The following is a 20,463-nucleotide window of genomic DNA, read 5'->3' on the forward strand; positions in this document are numbered from 1 at the left end:
CAGCATTATATTAGCACCATCAGAACACAATGAAATTAAGTTCGACTTCAAAACATTCATTATTAAAGCCACAGTCCTCTAAAGTAGACAATAATATATTGAAAATCTACGTTTCTGTGGTTGATACCAATTCTCTTAATGCAACAAATAACGTTACTGATGCAGGAGCTGAGTGAAGTTCAAATTGGTTCCGTTTAACAGCCTGTTTAAAGAATTCCTGAAATTTTAACAGTTGGCTTTCTAAAGACTGTACTGGCCAACTCCAGCACATGGAGCCCTACTCCAAGGATCCATTCTTGAACTATGCATGGTAACCCATTAACCATGACTGCATGGGCAACTGAGAGAGGAATCTGGCTAAAACAGATAGAGGCCCCTTTACCCCTAGAGCAATTCCCCTGATTCCATCACATTCCTAGGTCACATGTGCACGTCACATCCCCAGGAACACAACAAACATACTCTCGGTGGCTGCTCTTCATTGTCCTCCTGCCTCCACAGAAGCAACTGCAGTATGTTCTTAAAGCAGTTGATGCTCATTCCAGCTTCTGCCCTGGGACTTCCCACTATCAAAGCCCTTGAGACCTACTGATTTGGGGGATTTCAGTATCCAGATTACATCTCTGCTGATAACAAGAGTCTATTTTGTGCCACCTGTAACCAGCAATGGGCCTAAGAACAAGGCTTCTTATGGTACATACATGCTCCATACCACGCCTTTCGGGCAGCTGGGATAACTGAACAATGGAGTGGACAGTTAAAAGCGCAACTCAATGACCGTACTTCCAGCAACCTGTGGAAGGGATCGCTATATCACCTTCCTTTGAATCGTTCACCTAAAACTTCACATGCCTCAAAGGGAGTCCCCTCCTTTAGCCCATCTGTTGAAAACACATTTATCAGGGAGTGAAGAAGAGGGATTTCAACTCACTCCAACAGTGACTGATTTCTCAGGATCAAGATGGTGAATTAGAAGCAGCCACCCAGTAGAACCCTCCCAACAACCCCCTCCAAACAAATTTAAATTTTGGAATGGCGGAGCCAATGAGGTTTCTGGCCTAAGACAGCTTAGGAGGTCAGCAGGAGAGGTCTGTGTCATCAGGGCAGGCAAAAGTGGTGGCAGCAGCAGAGGGCCTTGGAGGTTGCTGAAGCAACAGCAGCTTAGGGAGCTAAACAAATGATCAGAAAGAGATTACAGGTGACCTTTTGCTGGCACTGAGTGCAGCTAGCACTGACTGGCACCCCTATTGCCCATATGTAGTTTTGGGTCCCAGTTCCAAAGCAGAGAGGAACACTTGTAGCCTGTTACAAGGGAGGTGGCAGGATTCTGGTCTAAGCTTTAGGGTGGAAAGGCGCGTTAGCACTTGTTGCTTCTGGGGAGCAATGGCCCTTCCTCAGTAAAGACCAGAGCACAGACCTCTCCTTTCCCAGGATAACCAAGCACCAAAAACTTGTATACCCTCAGAACTAGCTCTAAAAACAGCATCACAAAAAAGCCCGAAGATTGGGACAGTGCCTCTCCACCCATAGGTGAGCAGAGCCCAACTTTAACATAAAATGCAAAGTCAAGAAATAAGTTAGAAAATGAGCAAAAAGCAAATAATAATAATAATTTGACCATAAAAAAATCTATGTTGGCAGGGAAGACCGAGACACAAACCCAAAAGAAAGCAACATGAAAAAACTATAACCAAAGTCTCAAAGAAGAATGCTGATTGGACCCAGGCTCAACAAGAACTCCTGAAAGAGTTAAAGAAAGAGATGAGTGGTAGAGGAAAATTTGGGAAAAGAAATGATTGATGCAAGAAAATCATGAAAAAAGAAGTAATGGCTTGGTAAAAGACACACACACACACACACACACACACACACACACACACTGCTGAATTGGCCTTATGGCCTAATGGTAAAGAGGCAGAAAAATTCACTGAAGAAAAGAACTCCTTAAAAAAGCAGAATAGAGCAAATGGAAAGGGAGGTACAAAAGTTCACTGAAGAAAATAATTCCTTAAAAATTAGAATTGGGCAAGTAGAAGCTAATGACTCCACAAGACATCAAGAAACAATAAAACAAAGTCAAAAGAATGAAAAAATAGAAGAAAATGTGATTTATGTCATTGGACAAACAACTGACCTGGAAAACAGCTCAAGGAGAAATAATTTTAAATTTATTGTACTACCTGAAAGCCACGATCAAAGAAAGATCCTAGACATCATATTTCAAGAAGTTTTAAAGAAAACTGCCCCCAACATATTAGATCCAGAGGATAAAATAAAAATTGAAAGAATTTACTGATCACCTCCTGAAAGAGATCTCAAAATGAGAGCTCCTGGAATATTATAACCAAATTGAAAAGCTCCCGGATCAAGTAGGAAATATTGCAAGCAAGTATAAACAATTCAAATATCATGGTGTTATAGTCAGGTCACACAAGATTTAGTGGCTTCCATATTAAAGAGTAGAGGGCTTGGAATATGATATTCTTGAAGGTAAAGAAGCTAGAGTTACAATCAAGAATGACCTACCCGGGAAAACTAAGTAAAATCCTTCAGGGGAAAAGAAATCAATATTTAATGAAATAGAGGACTTTCAAGCATTCCTGATGAAAAGACCAGAACTAAATAGAAAGTTTGATGTTTAAGCACAAGACTCAAGAGAAGCATAAGAAGGGTAAACATGAACGAAAAATCATAAGGCACTCAATAAGGTAAACTATTTATATTCCTTTATGGGAAGATAATTCATATAACTCCTAAGAGCTTTACCACTATTAGGGCACTTAGAAGGAATTTACATAGACAGAGGGTATGGGTGTGAGTTGATTATGTTGGAATGACCTAAAAAAAATGGAGGGGTGAGAAAGAAGGAAGTCCTGGAAGAAGGGGGGAAAGACAGGTAGAATGGGGGAATTTTTCTCCCATAAAAGAGGTGTGCAAGAAAGAGTTTGGAAGTGAAAATGGAGGGGTGGTAGACAATGCTTGAACCTCACTCTCATCTGAATTGATTCAAAGAGGAAAGAATGTACACATACACTCACTTGTGTATAGAAATTTATCTTGCTCAATAGGGAAATTGGAGGGGAAGTGGATAAAAGAAAGGGGTGCTGGTAAGAGGGAGAGTGGATTAAGGGGGGCAGTAGTCAGAAGCAAAACAGACATTTAAGGAGGGACAGGATAAAAAGAGAGAGAGGAAGAAAATGGGATGAAAGAAAATACACAATTTGTAATCATAACTGTGAATGTGAATGTGATGAGCTCACCCATAAAACAGAAGTAAAAAGCAGAATGGATTAGAAATGAGAATCCAACAATATGTTATTTACAAGAGACACACTTGAAACAGAAAGACACACACAAAGTTAACATAAAGAACTGGAGTAGAATCTAATATGATTCAACTGAAATAAAAAAGGCAAGGGTAGCAATCATGATCTCAAATGAAGCAAAAGCAAAAATAGACCTACAAAAGAGATAATCAAGGAAACTACATTTTGCTAAAAGGTGCAATAAACAATGAAATAAGATCAAAAAATTTAAGGGAAATTTCACTGATAAGGTCCTCATTTCTCAAGTATATAGGGAATTGATTTAAATTTATTTAAAAAAAAGTCATTCCCCAATTGATAAATGGTCAAAGAATATAAACAGGTAGTTTACAGAAGAAGAAATCAAACCTATCAATAGTCAAATGAAAAACTGCTCTAAATCAATATTGATTAGAGAAATGCAAAGTAAAACAACTCTGAGGTACCACCTCACACCTATCAGAAATGATAAATGCTAGAGGGGATAAGGGGAAATAGGAAATAGGAAATTAGCTGTTGGTGGAATAGAGAACTGGTCCATCCATTCTGGAGAACAACTTGGAACCATGCCCAAAGGGCTAGAAAACTGTTCATACCCTTTGACCCAGCAATGCTACTACTACATCTGTATCACAGAGATTTTTTTTTTAAAAAGGAAGAGGACCTATTTGTATAAGAACATTTATAGCAGCTCTTTGTGTGGTGACAAAGAATTGGAGATTGAGGGGATGCCCATCAACTGGGGAATGGCTGAGCAAGTTGTGGTATATGATTGTGATGGAATACTATTGTGCTATAGGAAATTACCAAGGAGTGGGTTTCAGCAAAACACAGCAAGACCATATGAACCAATGCAAAGTAAAGGGAGGAGAATCAGGAGATCACAGTAACAGCAATGTTGTAATGATCATCAACTGTGAAAGATTTGGCTATTCTGACCAATAAATACAATGACCCAAGACAACTCCAAAGGACTCGTGATGAAAAAATGCTATCCACCTCTGGAGAGAGAACTGATAAACACTGAGTGCAAATTGAAGTATAATTTTTTTCTTTATTTTTTTGTGCTTTTTGCAATAAAGCTAATATAGAAATGTGTTTTGCATGATTTCATATGTGTAATTGATATCATATTGCTTGCCTTCTCAGTGGGTGAGGGAAAGGAGTGGGAGGGAAGGAGGAAGTGGATTTGAAACTCAAAATTTGCAATGAATCTTAAAAACAAACAAATAAATAAATGAAAATTTTTAACAGTGATTGATACAACTGCACCTGAACAATCTCTGTCTCTTCCCATGTTAGACCTAAGTAAGGCTTGGCTTCTTGTCTCAGCCTGTCCCAAATAAATCAGAAAGACACAAACACCAGTCTCATAGCCATTTTCCCCTGCCTCCTATTTAAGCTTCCCTCTTGGGGAGAGAAGACAACAGCTGTCTCAGGTCACCCCATTCTCCTCCATTTTTCCTGCCCACAAAAGAGAAAGCTTAGTTAAGGTTATGTAACATAAATTTGTAGTGCATCTGATCAGCACAAATTGCATGATTTTTCTCCAGCTTTGTTCAGTAGCATATGTGTAGGATCAAAGCCAGTGGATTGTGGGAGTGATCCAAGGCTGAGACTGGACAGGAAAAAAATCTTTGATAGGCTAAAGGGCAAAGGAATCCCAAAAGAAGGGGACGCTATAGGGTTAAGAGGGTTTTTAAAAAAAAAGATGCCTACACTAGGGACCTCCACTTACTCTCCTGTCATTCCTCTTAACCTTCTACAATCTGCCTTTCTAACCCAGTCATTCAACTGAAACTTCCCTCTCCAAAGTCACTGGTGATCTCTTAATTGCTAAATTTAGTGGTATGTTCTCAATTCTTACCCTTCTTGACCTCTCCGCAGCATTTGACGTGAATGATCACTTCCTCCTGGATACTCTCTTCTTTCTAGGTTATCCTGGCTCTCTCTCTCTTTGGTCTTACCGACCTCAGTCTTTTGCTGGATCTTCAGCCATATTGCTAACCACATGGGTGTCTTCCAATGCTCTCTTCTGGGCCATCATCACTTTTTTCCTTTGTGCTTTGAACACAGTGTTCTCATCAGCTCCCATGGGTTTAATGATCTTCTCTGTACGATTCCCCAATCTATATATCTGACACTAAATGTCTCTCCCAACTTCTAATTTCCTATCACTGGCTGCATGTTGACATTTAGAACAAAATATCCCAGAGGCATCTTAAACTCAATATGTTCATTATCTTCCTTCCTGAAATACTTCCTTCTTTTCAACTTTCCTATTACTGTCCAGGCTCAGTGCCTGGCACATAGTGGGTGCTTTATAAATAATTATTTACTCATTAATAAGCAACACCATTCTCCAAGTCTGCCAAACTAGCAAACTCAGGGTCATTCTGGACTCCCCATCATCACTCACCCCATAGAACCAATCTGTAGGTAGATCTTGTACTTTCTACTTTCAGCACATCACTATTCCATGTCCTCAGCTCACTACCCACACAGCCACCTCCCCAGTTCACAATTTCATCACCTCTCTACTGAATGATTGCAATTGTCTTCTTTTATGCAAAATGTGTATCTCTTGTTTTCACTTTGCCTAAACTTCCCATGTACCTCCCTGTTCTATGCCCCAGAGAACCCCTATGACAAATAATTTTTTAAAAGGGGAAGAGGAAAAAGTCAGCAAAATTGATCTATGACATTGAAAAACACTTGAAAAAATATAAGTAATTTATTAGGCCTGTGAACTGGGGTCTCACCTGGACAACAGAATGGAAAGAGGCTGCCTTCTCATATATCTTCTTTGAGGCCATGCTCATTCTTTGTAAGTTTGAAATATTCATTTTTCTATTATGTTGTGGTTGCTGTAGTTTCCACAGTACTGCTCTTACACCTGGACAGGTGGGCCCCTGCCCAGGGCCCAATGCCTTGGAGGAAAGCAGTCAGAACATTTCTGAGCCCCAGTCATTTAGAAACCTACCACCAAACCCTAGTTTTAGAAATGGCTGTGCCCTTGACTTGACCCTGGAAATCCATGCCCCTAGTGCCCATCTGGTGGCTGAGAGAGGAGAATCCTAGATATCCTGGTCACCCATGGGGTTTTGGTTTGGACCCTGAGGGATGGCTACAGGAGCCGCCTCCAGGGTCCTCACTACTTCTATCACCTTTCAAGGGCCCTGCCTCAGGGAAGGAGCTTGTCAGCTATACCTGACCCATTTCCCACCAAGATTTCCATTGGGAGTAGAAGTGAAAGGTGAGAAGATTCCTGCACTCTGCTTGACAGGAACCATAGAAATGCCCACCTGCTAATCCCAATCCTGAGATTCTAACCCTGCTGCTTGGAGCCCCACCCACCGGCTAAGGCAGAGCTGAGATACCACCTACCACCCAGCTGGGACTGCCCTGCCCCTCCCCTCCCCCCAACAGCAGCTTGAAGCCCCACCCACCCCACCTGGAACCTTCCAAGTGCCCTGATTGGACAATAAACAAACACAGAAGTCCTTCTTCTCTATCTATTATTGCAAATCTTCATCCATAAATCAGTATACCTCACATGAGCCCATGAACTTCACAATATATTTTAAAATCAAATTGTTTTTATAGACAGGAGCCACCACAAAAAAAATATTGGCCCTGTCTTCACACATTAGGGGAAGCCCCAACTTTCTATTAACATTATTGTAGTCATTATGCATGTTTTTTTTTTTTTGTTGTTGTTGTCTCTGCTTCTCTCCCTCTGGATCAGTTCATATAAACTCTTCCCTGCTCCCCTGCATTCAACATCATTTCTTACAGCATAGTTTTATTACATTTTGCCACAATTTATTTTGACATTCCCCAATCAATGGGCATCTCCCTTGTTTCCAATTCTTTGCTACCACAAAAAGGGAAGCTATAAATATTTCAGTGAATATGAGAGGTTTGGGTTTGGAGTGTTTTTTGTTTTTTTTTTAACTGTTGGCCTCCGTGGGACATACGCATAACAATAGTCTGTATGAGTCAAACTATAGGAACATTATAATGACTTTCTCAGCAGAATTTCAAAAATCAATTTGCAGAATGGTTGGAATGGGATGGAATAGACTTAGAAAGTATTAATTAAGCACTTACTGTGTGCCAAGCAGTTTGGATGAGGAAGATCATAGGGCCTAACTGGACTGCAAACTCAAAGTTACATGACAGTGCAAAATGATGACCCACAGAACCACTGTGCTTTGAGATTGCCTGAAAAAAAACGACAGAATATCCAAGATTTCAAGGGAGTGATAGTTCCGCCTAACCCAGGGTATTGTCAGCAATTCTGGGTACTGCATTTTACTAAGGACCCGGATAAACTAGAGAGCTCCCAGAGGAGGAGATTAGAAAAGACCTCAAGATCTTCCCATGAAGGCATTCTATGAAAGGACTCAAGATGTTTGCCTCGAAGAAGAGAAGACTGAGGGAGAGCATGATAAAGCAGGGTTTTATAAAAAAAAAATCTTTATTTTTCATGTTCATTTTTAAAAAATTTTAAGTTCCAAATTTTCTCTATTCCTTCAATCCCTCTCCCACCCATTGAGAAGGCAAGTAATATGATGTCAGTTATACATTTGGAGTCATAAAAAACATTTCCATATTAGCTATGTTGCAATAAAAAATAAATATGCTTCTATCTGTACTCAGACTGCATCAGTTCTCTCTCTGAAGGTGGATGGCATTTTTCATCATGAGCCCTTTTGAATTGTCTTGGGTCATTATGCTGATTAGAATAGCTGTCTTTGGCAGATGATCTTCATTACAATATTGCTGTTACTGTGTACAATGTTCTCTTGGTTTTCCTCACTTCATTCAGTATCAGTTCACATTAAGGCTTCTCATCCTGCTCATCATTTTTTATAGCACAATAGTATTCTATCATAATCATATACCCCTCCTCGTTCAGCCATTCTCCAATTGTTGGGTGATCTCTCAATTTACAATTCTTTGCCACCACAAAAAAAAAAAGCTGTTACAAATATTTTTGTATGAATAAGTTCTTTTTCCTTTTCTTTTATCTCTTTGGAATACCAACCTAGGAATGGTGTTGCTGGGTCAAAGATTATGCACAGTTTTCTAGCCTTTGGGGCATAGTTCCAAATCGTTCTCCAGAATGGTTGGAATAGTTCACAATTCCACCAATGGTGCATTAGTGTACCTATTTTTTCCAAATCTCCTCCAGTATTTATCATCGTCCTTTTCTGATGTTAGCCAGTCTGATAGGTGTGAGGTGGTACCTTAAAGTCATTTTAATTTGCATTTCTCTAATTAATAGTGATTTAGAGCATTTTTTGTGTTGCTATTGATAGCTTTGATTTCTTCTTCTAAACACTTTTTATATCCTTTGATGATTTATCAGTTGGGGAATGGCTCTTATTTTTATAAAGTTAGTTCTCTACATGTTTGAGAAATGAGGTCTTTATCAGAGAAGTTTACTGTAAAAATTTCCTCCCTATTTCCTGCTTTCCTTTTAATTTTGGCTTCATTGGTTTTGTTGGTGCAAAACCTTTTTAACTTCATATAATCAAAATTATCAATTTTATTTCCCATAATCTTCTCTATCTCATTTGATCAATCAGATCAATTTTTCCATGTTCTCCTAATTTGCTTATAATATCATCCTTATGTCTAAATCATGTATCAATTTTGACTTTATCTTGGTGTGAGATGTTAGTCTATACCTAATTTCTATTTTCCAGATTTCCCAGCAAGTTTTGTCAAAGGGTGCATTCTTGCCCCAAAAGTCTGGTTCTTTGCATTTGTTAAACATTAGATTATGATGGTCATTTACTGCTGTAAATGTGGAAAATTGACCCTTCTATTCCATCTGATCTACTGATCTGCCTCTCTATTTCTTAGCCAGTATCAGATTATTTTGATGATTACCACTTTCCAATAAGTTTTGAAATCTGGTACTGCTAGGCCTTCTTTCACATTTTTTCACTGATTCTTTGATATTCTTGACATTTTTTTATTGTTTTTTTTTTCCTAGCCCTACAAGGTAATTCTTTGGTAGTTTGATTGGTATGACACTGAAAAAGTGAATTAATGTAGGTAGAACTGTAAAGTTTGTTATATTGGCTTGGCCTATCCATGAGCAATTAAGTTTTTCTAATTGTTTAGAACTGTATTTATTTGTCTTAAAAATGTTTTGTGATTGTGTTCATATAGTCCCTAGGTTTTGTCTTGGCAGACCGACTCCCAAGTATTTTATAATGTCTGCAGTTATTTTAAATGGAATTTTTCTTTCTATCTCTCTTTACTGAGTTTTGGGGTGTGTGTGTGTGTGTGTGTGTGTGTGTGATGATTTATATGGGTTTATTTTATATCCTGCAAGTTTGCTAAAGTTGTTAATTGTTTCCGGTGGTTTTTCGTTGATTCTCTAGGGTTTGCTAAGTATATTGTCATATCATCTGCCATGAATGATAACTTTATTACCTCATTGCCTATTTTTATTCCTTCAATTTCTTTTTCTTCTTATTTCTAGTATGATATTGAAGAATAGTGATAATAATGGACATCCTTGCTCCACCCCTGATCTTATTAGTAAAGCTTCTAGTTTATCATTGTTATCTTAGATGTTGCTTGCTGATGGTTTTCAATAGCTACTACATATCATTTTAAGGAAAGCTCCATTTATTCCTGTGTTTTCTAGTGTTTTTTTAATAGTAGTGGGTGTTACATTTAGTCAAGCCTTTTCTGTATCTATTGATATAATCGTGATTTTTGTTGTTTTTGTTATTGATATGGTCAATTATGCTCATAGTTTTCCTAACATAGAAATAGCCCTGTATTCCTGGTGTGAATATTAATTATTGCTCTGTATTTTATATTTTCACCATAATTGATTATATTCTGTAACCATATTCTGTATTCTATGTAATGAACTTAAACTCCTTCTATGTCTCTGAGTGAAGAAGTTCATGAATTCAAAAGTTCAGTCTTTCTCTCACAAATTAGATGCCACAGTTCAGTTTTCCTATCACTTTTAACAAAAAATTCTAAGCTAAAGTTAATACTCTCATAAAACACTCTAATTCTAAGGGAACTGTTATCCTAACATATCTGTAAATCACTCTGTGCCACAGAAGCTTGTTAGCCTTTATTAGTTCAGCTCCCAAAAAATTCCATGCACACAAGCTGACCCGGTCCCATCCTTTGCTTTTCCTTATCCAATTAAAAGTGGTCTGCTATGAATCTGCTATCTCTGGTCAATATCAACAGCCTAGGGATGTAGCTGAGTCCCATAAATCCATAAAGCATTCTTCTAATACAAAGAGGGTTGGTCCTAATCATGTGTGTATGCCCACTTTTCTTAATGTAACCAGTCATGTTGCCCTCAACCCTATGGTGTCACCAACCCATAACCTATTGTATTCTTTCTCCACCTACAATGTCCTGTTCTTTGTTCTGTATTCCCCCAAAATTATAAAAGGGGAGTTGTCCTGCTGAGAGTCTTTCTGCTAACTGAGGCAGAACCATTGACCCATTCTATTGGTAGGTAGTGGCCCTGTTAATAAAATGTTTTCTTGCTCAGACTGTGTGCCTCAATCTACCTTTGTTGAATTTCATTCCTGACACTAGTATAAATCCCATCTGATCATAGCATATGATCCTGGTGATATATGGCTATAATCTCTCTGCTAATATTTTATTTAAAATTTTTTGCATCAGTTTTTATTAGGGAAATTGGCCTATACCATATAAACTATGTTTAAAAATGCGTAAAGGAGTCCTACAAAATTACCTTTAAGACTCAAATATGATTCTAGTACTTAAACCAGGGAAAACAAATACAGAGAAAAGGGGATTATTAAAAAAAAAAAAACCATGGGTTGTAACTACTGAGCTCCCTTCCCACTCTGAAATTCTGTGATTCTATATAAACACATATGAGTCTAGTATCTCTTTCTCTAGAAGGCTTTTACCTTTAAATCCTAGAGTCATCCCCCAAAGAATCAATGAATCAGACCCACAAGGCCACAGAGATGTCAGTGGCAGTAGTAAAGGAGAGGAATTTCTGGACCAAGTCTCCTAGACATGGAGTCCCTGGACCAAGCAAGAGCAGGAACCAAGGAGCAGAAAGGGGACAGAGTTGAAATGTAGAGGAACAAACCCAGACCTTGTTTTCACTATTCCTGTGAGTAATGCAGATGCTGTAATCATTTTCCTTTTGGTTAGGATGACTGGGATTAACCATTGTAGTCTGATGTACCGTATAAGGCCCTGGGGGAGTTGAGCATCGTCATAGAGAGAAGAGTTGCCTTTACTTTTTACGGTCTTGGGAGTGAATCCTTTCTGCTTACTGTTGAATGAAATAAAACTTGTCCTGTATTTAACGTACTGAGAAGATTTAAAACTTTTTTATAAAAAAAAACTAGACACAACCTATATTCTTTTTTAAAATATTGTTTTTTATTTTTTCCCAATTAAATGTAAAAATAATTTTAACATCCTTTTTTCAAATTATGAGTTCCAAATTCTCTCCCTCCCTCTCCTCCTCTGTGCATTGAGAAGGCAAGTAATTTGACATAGGTTATACATGTGTAGTCATGCAAAACACATTCTAGGTAACTCATGCTGTGAAAGAAAACATAGAAAAAAACAAGTAAAGAAAGCAAAGAAAAAGTACCTTCAATCTGCATTCAGGCTTCATCAGTTCTTTTTCTGGAGATAGAATTTTTCATAATAAGTCCTTCAGGAATTGTCCTAGATCACTGAATTGCTGAGCATAGCTAAGTTATTCACAGTATATCATCATACAATATTGCTATTACTATGTACAATGTTCTGCTCATTTCACTTTGCATCAGTTTCATGCAAGTCTTTCCAGGTTTTTCTGAGAGCATCCTGCTCATCATTTCTTATAGCACAATAGTATTCCATCACAATCATATACCATAACTTGTTCAGCCATTCCCCAACTGATGGGCATGTCCGCAATTTCCAGTTCTCTGCCACCACAAAAAGAGCTGCCATAAATATTTTTAGATACGTAGGTCCTTTTCCTTTCTGGTTTTTTTTTTTTATCTCTTTAAGATACTGTCCTAGTAGTGGTGTGCATGGTTTTATAGTCTTTTGGGCATAGTTCCAAATTGCTCTTCAGAATGGTTGTATCAGTACACAACATTGCATTAATGTTTTAATATTTCTATATCCCCTCTAACATTTGTCATTTTCTTTTTTTTTGTCATATTAGCCAATCTGATAGATGTGTAATGGTAGCTCAGAGTTGTTTTAATTTGCATTTCTCTAATCAATAGTAATTTAGAGCATTTTTTTTAGTATGACAATAGATAGCTTTGATCACTTTATCTCACAACTGTCTGTTCATATCCTTTGACTATCAGTGGAGGAATGGCTATTATTTCTATAAATTTGACTCAGTTTTCTATATATTTGAGAAATTAGGCCCTTATCAGAGAAACTTGCTGTAAATTTTCTTCACAGTAATGATTACCAACTATGTATTTTTCTCCCTTATTTTGCTCATTTATCTTATTCTCTCTCTCCTTTCACCCTAATCATTCTCAAAAGTGTTTTGCTTCTGACTTTTACCTTCTGCAATCTGTCCTCCCTTTTATCAGTCCCCTCTTCTCTTATCCCCTTCCCCTCCTACTTTTCTGTATGGTAAGATAGATTCCATCTTCGGGCCAATTCCAATGAAAGTAAGTTCACATGCCTTCCCCTCCAACCCCCTTTCCCCTCTCCCATCTTCCCTTCCACTGTAAAATCCCTTTCAGGATAATTTACCCCATTCTACCTCTCCCTTTCCCCTTCTCCCAATGCATTCTTTTTTCTCACCCCTTAATTTTATTTTTTTTTAGATAATCATCCCATCGTATTCAATTCATATTTATGTTTTCTGTCTCTATATACTCCTACTAACTGTCCTAATAATGAGAAAGTTTTTAGGAGTTACAAGTATCATTTTCCCATATAGGAATGTAAATAGCTTAACCTTATTGAATCCCTTATGATTTCTCTTTCCTGTTTACCTTTTTAATTCTTCTTTTGAGTCTTGTATTTGAAAGTCAGATTTTCTATTCAGCTCTAGTCTTCTCATCAGCAATGCTTGAAAGTCCTCTATTTTATTGAATATCCATTTTTCCCCTGAAGGATTATACTCAGTTTTGCTGAGTGGGTGACTCTTGGTTGTAATCTCAGGTCCCTTGCCCTCCAGAATATCATATTCCAAACCCTCTGATTCTTTAATGTAAAACCCCCTAAATCTTGACTGTAGAACCATGCTACTTAAATTGTTTCTTTTTGGCTTCTTGCAACATTTTCTCCTTGACCTGGGAGCTCTGGAATTTAGCTCTAATATTCCTTGGAGTTTTTGCTTTGGGATCTCTTTCAGGAGGTGATTAGTGGATTTATTTCTGTTTTACCTTCTGGTTCTAGAATATCAGGGATGTTTTCCTAACTTCTTAAAAGATGATGTCTAGGCTCTTTTTTTTTATTATAGCTTTCAAGTAGTCCAATAATTCTTAAATTATCTCTCCTGGATCTATTGTCCATATCAGTTGTTTTTCCAATGAGATATTTCACATTGTTTTCTATTTTTTCATTCTTTTGGTTTTGTTTTATTGTTTCTTTATTTCTTGTAAAGTCATTAGCTTCCATTTGCTCAATTCTGCATTTTAAGGAGCTCTTTTCTTCAGTGGATTTTTGTACCTCTTTTTCCATTTGGCCAATTCTGCTTCTCAAGGCATTCTTCTCTTAATTGGATTTTTTTGCCTCTTTTACCATTTGGCCTATTCTTGTTTTTAGGTGTTTTTTTTTTTAAAAGATTGTTTTCTTTAGTATTTTTTTGTCAAACTGTTGACTCTTTTTTCATGATTTTCTTGCATCACTCTAATTTCTGTACCCCAATTTTTCCTCTGCTTCTTTTACTTGATTTTTAAAATACTTTTTGAGCATTACCATGGCCTGGGGCCAATTCTTATCTTTCTTTGAGGCTTTGGATGTAGGAGTTTTGACTTTGTTTTCTTCTTCTGAGTTTGTGTTTTGATCTTCCCTGTCACGATAGTAACTTTCTTTTTCTATCAGGATCTTTTTTCTGCTGTTTGCTCATTTTCCAGCCTGTTTCTTGACTTTTAACTCTACACTAAAGTGAGTCTCTGCTTCTGAAGTAGAAAGGGCATTGTCCCAAGCTTCAGGTTTTTTTGTGCAGCTGTTTTGAGAAGTATATTTTCTGTTCTCCTGAGGTGGTATGTGTTTACTATTCTCCTGTAGTGTGCACTAGTCTGTGAGCAACCACAAGAACTCTTTCCTGCCCTGGAACTGTGACCAGGGTCCTTGTTCTCCTGTGGCCACAAGCTCTGATGTGCTAGTGCTCCTACTTGCCCTGGGCCTGGGACCCAGGATTTTGACCCAGATTCAAGTATGAGCAATGCAACAGAGCGCTGAACCTGGTGCCAGCAAAGAGACCTCTGTAATCTCCTTCCAACCATTGTCTGAACCCCTTACCATTTGTGGGCTGAGAACTCTGGAAACCACCACTGTTGCCACTGATTCAGTCACTCCCAAAGGCTTGTTCTTGGTTTGCTGGGGCCCAGGTCTGTGCTGGCACAGCCTGCACTGGACTGAGTTCCATTCTCACCCTGGTGCAACAGACCTTTCCTGCTGACCTTCTAAATTGGCTTGGGCTGGAAAATTGTTTCCCCCCATCCTTTCATGGATTCTGCCACTCTAGGATTTGTTTTGAGGCATTATTTAAAAGTATTTGGAGTGCTGTGCCAAGCTGACTCCCATTCAGTTAACTTCTAGACCCTATTTGCTCCTCTGTAAAATGGGGCTAATGGTACTTGCCCCCTCCCTCTCAGGCCCAGATAAGCCATCTGCTGTCTCAAGTGCTTTGTAAACCATGAAAGAGCAGATACATAGATGGTATGTCCTGGCCAGCCTCTGGTGGCTCCTGCGTCATGCTGACCATAGAGCTCACACTCCTGTGGTGTTTTAAGCTTTACAAAGCACTCCCCCCACAACTACATGTTCAAGCATTATTCCCACTTTATAGATGAGCAAACTGATAGTCATGAAAAATGACCTTGGACTTTCCTGCCATCGATTCAACCAAGAAGGAGTTTGTATAGGACTGACAGAATCTTGCCATTGCCTCCAAAAGAAAAGCTAGTTCTGTCTTTATAAATTCCTTGCTTCGTACCCAGTTTCCTTTTTTCCTGGCCTACATCTGGAAGAGCTCAGGTCTTTCAGCGATCACCTCTGATAATGTGGATGGATGTGAGGATGAGTTCAGTCTTACACTTGTGTTCAAGAAATCACCTGCACAAGGCCAGGAGAAAAGGCAGAGCCACTGTGTTTTCACATGTGGAGTCAGCTCTTCACAAGCCAGCATCTAATGGACCTCGGCTCCAGTACATATAAGTCACCCACAGAGCTAGCCAAGCAGCACCGAAGAACCCAGCATGGTCACAGGTGGCTTGCTGTGAACCTTTTGTAGTGATGGCTACAGAAGTGGCCTTACCAGGGAATCCTGCTAGCCATGACTCTCCAGCTGTACCCAAAGAACTTAGTTGGGATTTACCAAGGTCGGGCCTGGAAGCAAATGAGAGCAACAGGAAAAAAGCCGAAATTCTCATCTAGGTTCTTAAAGGAGCTCACCAATGGCAGCCTCCAAGAAGAAGAGAAATTACTGCTGTCAAAAATGTGATCTGGATACATCAAAGTGAAGGGACTAGAAGGAAAAACCTTGCAGGGACAAAGTGAATGTTTAGGAAACGGAAATTAATTGGTGCTTTCATTTGAGTTCCTAAAGACTCCTGTAGAAGCCTCGAAATTAAAGAATCACATTGCCGAGCTTAACAAGTTGGTCTTTTGGGTCTTCCCACCCCAACACCTACCTCCTCTCTCTTCTTCTCCCTCTCTCTCCCTCCCCTCTTCAGTCCCTTCTCTTCTCTCTCTCTCTCTCTCTCTCTCTCTCTCTCTCTCTCTCCCCCGCTCTCCCTCCCTTCCTCTCTCCATCCCTCCTCCCTCTGTCCCTCTCCCCCTCTTCCTTCCCTTCTCTTTTTTTCCCTCTTTCATTGGTTTTCCTAAAGCTGAGCTGAAAAATAGCTAATCAGCTGTAGGATTGGGATTGCTTTATGTATGGTCCTGGGTGAGCAGAAATAATCCACACATTTTTGTAATGCTCTAGGGTTTACAAAGTAGCTCACAACTCTGAAGTCATTAGTAACCCCATTTTCTGAATGAAGAAAAGAAGTTGAGTGATTTTCCCAGGGTCCTAGCATTAGTTCTGAATTAAATCCAGATATCCTGGCTCCTAAGTCCAGGACACTCTCCACTATATCTCACTGTCTTTAGGAAGGGATATTGGAGTCTAGGTCACTCAAGTCTTCTACAGGGATCTGGGTTGCGCCAAATCCAGACTACCTTGAAAAGGAAATGGCCATCAGATCCTGGGCCATTTCCTAAATTTCATCATGTGTTTGAGACTTGGGAAGGACTTAGGTAAACCTAGATCCTGGGACATCAGCTGAGGAATTCCAGGCTTCCACTGAAGAGCTCAACAGTGTTATGACTGTCCTTTAGCCAATGGGTTTACCTCCAACTTTGACTATAGTGGTGCTTGCCAACTTTTTCAAGGAATACTTCTTTTTAATGTAAAGGAGAAAACCCTTCACTATAGTAATTGTATTATTAGTATCCGTTCAGAAAATATTGTGACCTAAAGGTGCTATGAATTCACTGAGATTTTTAAATAAAGTACCATTTTATTAATCAAAAAAAAAAAGGTATTTGGAGTGATCAGGGAAGAGCTTAGGCAAGTCCCTGCCTTTTCTCCACCATCTTGGCTCCACCTCCTGATTCTTTTAGACATAACCTATATCCTGATGCTCCAAGGAAAAACCTGGATATAGAATGAGCCAAAGATTGATGCATAAGAAGTTCTTCCACCCAAGATTGAACCTTACCCCTCTAAACCCATAGTTTTGGTTCTGTGCCATGGATTTACACACACATATATAATAATGTCATTCTCCTACATAAAGATCTTCAAATGAAGTTCAAACTTCTTAGCACTCCACCATCTCATTCCAACCAACCCTCCCAACATCATCTCCTATTCCTTTCCTCCATGCACTCTAAACTCCACCCAAATTGTATTACTATCTGCCCCTGAATGTGCCACCTGTTTTGTGAGTTCTGTGCAGCTTTTTGGGCCTAGGAGGCACCCACCTCCCTCTTTTCCTCAGCTATATCCCTATCTAGGGATGTGCCAAGCAGCTCTCCAGCCAGTTGTTAAACTGTTATGTGTGAATATGGAATCAGCAAGTGCTACAAATCAGGGCTTGATTTATTGTTTTGATGATTGTCTAGATTCTAGACCTAAGAAAGCACTGAGGAAAATGTCAATGATGCAGATTAAACTTAAAAGTGTGTTCTGAGTACATTTGGGGGGAGGATCCCTGTTGTAAAACATTTACCAGCTGTCTCTATCTATCCTTTTAAAGCCCAACTCAGATTCTGTTTTCTCCAGGAAGTCTTCTTGTCTGATCTCTCTGACCAATATATTGGGATTCTCACATAGCATTCTTTTTTATTGTTCCAGACCTGTGATTTCATAAATGTAGGGAATTTCAAGAGCGAAAATTACTCCCAACCCATCCAGAACAGCAGCCCATCTCTAATTTATAGTCTTAGAGAACAGAGTTAACTGTTTGGAGCAATGAGAGGTTGAATGATCTGACTATGGTCACACAGTTAGGGATCAGAGTCGGGACTTGAACTCAGCTGTTTCTGACTCTGAAACTGTCCTTTTATCCACTGACCACACTGTCTTTAATAATAATAATAATAATAGTAAGCATTTATATAGCACATTAAGGCTTGCAGAATACAACAAACCTAGAGGCAGCTAAGTGGCCCATTGGGTGGAGCACTGGTCCAGGAGTCTGAAAGACCTGAGTTCAAATTCAGCCTCTCTTACAAGCTATGTAACCCAGAACAAGTCACTTAACCTCTCTCAGCCTCAGTTTCCCCAAATGGGGATAATAATAGCACCTACCTCCCAGGACTGTGGTGAGGCTCAGAAGAGATTTATATGAAACACTTAGCTCAGTGCCTGGCACATAGTAGGCACTTAATAAATGCATGTTTCCTTCCCAGATGCTGTTTTTGTCCTAATTTTACCAATGAGGAGATTGAAACTGAAGGAGGTTAGGTGTTTTACCTAGGGTCACACAGTAATTGTGAGACAAGATTTCAGCTCAGACCTCCCTGACTCCAAGTCCTGTACCATCAGAATTTCCATACACTTATCCAGCATTATGGTACATTTCATAGTGTTGTGTGGTTGTTGGTATTTATGTCTTGGCCCCCACTAGACTGAGCGCCATGATGGCAGGGGCTGTGTCTTATTGAGATCTCACATCTCCTCCATCTCTAGCACAACATTCTGTATACACATACTAGTTACTTGCTGCGAAAATGAGAAGTTTTGGGGTCAAGGCCTGTTCTGCCTCTAAAAAGTAAGTCCCCCCCAAAAAAATTAAAATTAAAAAAATAAAAATAAAAAGTAAGTCCCTTCTTCCCTTCTGGTTCCCTTCCTGCCCTGCCCCCCACCCCCAGCCCAGATCCTGAGCTATGGTTTTTAACTTGTTCTCTCCAGGCTCAAAGAGCAGGGTAGGAGGAGGGAAGACGATTTAGGAGGGGGGATGGGAAGATTACTGAGGTAATAGGAGCTTCTAACTGAGGAGGGAGGGCCCTAAAGACGGACAGACATTGGAATCAAGCCAATTAGTCAGGGCCAGGCCTAAGGAGAGGGGATGGGTGGTCCCAGCCCCAAGGCTGGGGACCGAAGGGTTTACTCCCGTCCTTTGAAAGAAAAAAACAGGAGCGGCTGAGAGAATCTACTGAGCATGCTGCTCTGGCTAGGAGTGGCAGCACAAAGGGAGGCAGGAGACCGGAGGTTACGCACTACAGGCAGAGGGGCTCTTTATTCGGATGGCAGAGGCTGAGGGCGAGGAATGGTTTTCCAGCTGCCGAAGGTGGCCCTCAATATGGTTTAGGACGGCATCCAGCATGTGCAGTACATTGCAGAGCAAGGCACGGTCGGAAGGCGGCGATCCCGAGCTTGGGGGCAAAAGGAGCTCTGGAGGCACGATCGACTGTGATTGGGTGGTCTGGAGGGGGGAGAAAGGTGAGGATCAGAAGAGAGAAAAACCAAGAGATCAAGGAGTCCTAGGGGAGAGTTAAGGGATTTATCGATGGAAAGCACCTTAGAGACCATCTAATCCACCTCTTTTATTTTACAGTTGAGGAAACTGAGGCTCATAGAGGTTAAGTAGCTCATAGTCACACAGCTAGTCAGTGCCAGAAGTAGCATTTAAACTCAGGTCTTTCTGACTCCAAGTCCAGTGCTCTCTCCATTGTGCTTCTCTAAGACAGCCAAGGGAGGGTGTGAGATGGACAGGGCAGGAGAAGAGATTCAAGTGATGGTTTGGGGCTGGGGGAAAAGCAGAGTAGTGGGGGAGCCAGGATCATATCCATACTCACCAGGATTCGGGAGAATATTTGTCGCCTTTGGTAGACAAAGTGGGTAACCACTATCAACACAGTGACTGTGACAGCCGTCAGGGGGTAGACACTGCCCATGGTGCTCAAGCCCATCCATCGGCCAGGGCAGGTCAGACCCCCTCCACAGCTCACCAGGCCTGGTGGCTGGCATCCCCAGGGCTGCAGGTCCAGACCCACCTGGTACCAGACAGGCCTGCTCAAAGCCTGGATTGGGGGTGACAACCACAGGGTTAGCAGTAGGAACAGAAGCAGACATAGAGGCCCATACCCCATCACCAACAATGCCCTGTACGCTAACCCCCCCAGCCCTCCCCTCAGAACCCTCTGCCCATCACCTAGCAACCAGGCAAACAACCCCTCCCCCTCCCCTTCCCCATTCTCTCTCAGCATCTATGACCTTGGCAGTCTTGTCCAGAGGCCACTTGAGAAGAATCACAATAAATCCCATTTCTCTAATGCTCCAAAGCTCTCCTCATCACAGGCCTGTGAGGTGAGTCATGACAAAAATTCCATTTTACAGATGTGGAAACTGAGGACCAAGGTGCAGTGACCGAGGGGGTGGACTCTATGGCCACTGCACCAACCTGCTGAGAAATTT

The 20,463-nt window shown here is 40.2% G+C and overlaps 1 protein-coding gene across 1 annotated transcript; it reads right to left on the reverse strand.

Annotated features, from left to right (window-relative positions):
* Window positions 1-19,258: 19,258 nt before the first annotated feature.
* TMEM89 (transmembrane protein 89) lies at window positions 19,259-20,196 on the reverse strand. Its single transcript, XM_036739622.1, has 2 exons — window positions 19,845-20,196; window positions 19,259-19,471 (listed from the first exon to the last, which is right to left on the reverse strand). Exons 1-2 carry the CDS (start codon window positions 20,136-20,138, stop codon window positions 19,259-19,261), a joined length of 507 nt encoding a protein of 168 aa, XP_036595517.1. The 5' UTR covers window positions 20,139-20,196.
* Between the last annotated feature and the right edge of the window lie 267 nt (window positions 20,197-20,463).

The sequence above is a fragment of the Trichosurus vulpecula genome, chromosome 9 (genome assembly GCF_011100635.1).
Source record: "Trichosurus vulpecula isolate mTriVul1 chromosome 9, mTriVul1.pri, whole genome shotgun sequence".
NCBI lineage: Eukaryota > Metazoa > Chordata > Mammalia > Diprotodontia > Phalangeridae > Trichosurus > Trichosurus vulpecula.

What these genes read in the sequence shown, in the direction of transcription:
- TMEM89 (XM_036739622.1), bottom strand. Translation starts at nt 20,138, where the DNA reads ATGGGGTATGGGCCTCTATGTCTGCTTCTGTTCCTACTGCTAACCCTG. An exon ending in AAATATTCTCCCGAATCCTG is followed by an intron (nt 19,472 to 19,844) that starts GTGAGTATGGAT and finishes TCCCCCCTCCAG; the next exon opens with ACCACCCAATCACAGTCGAT.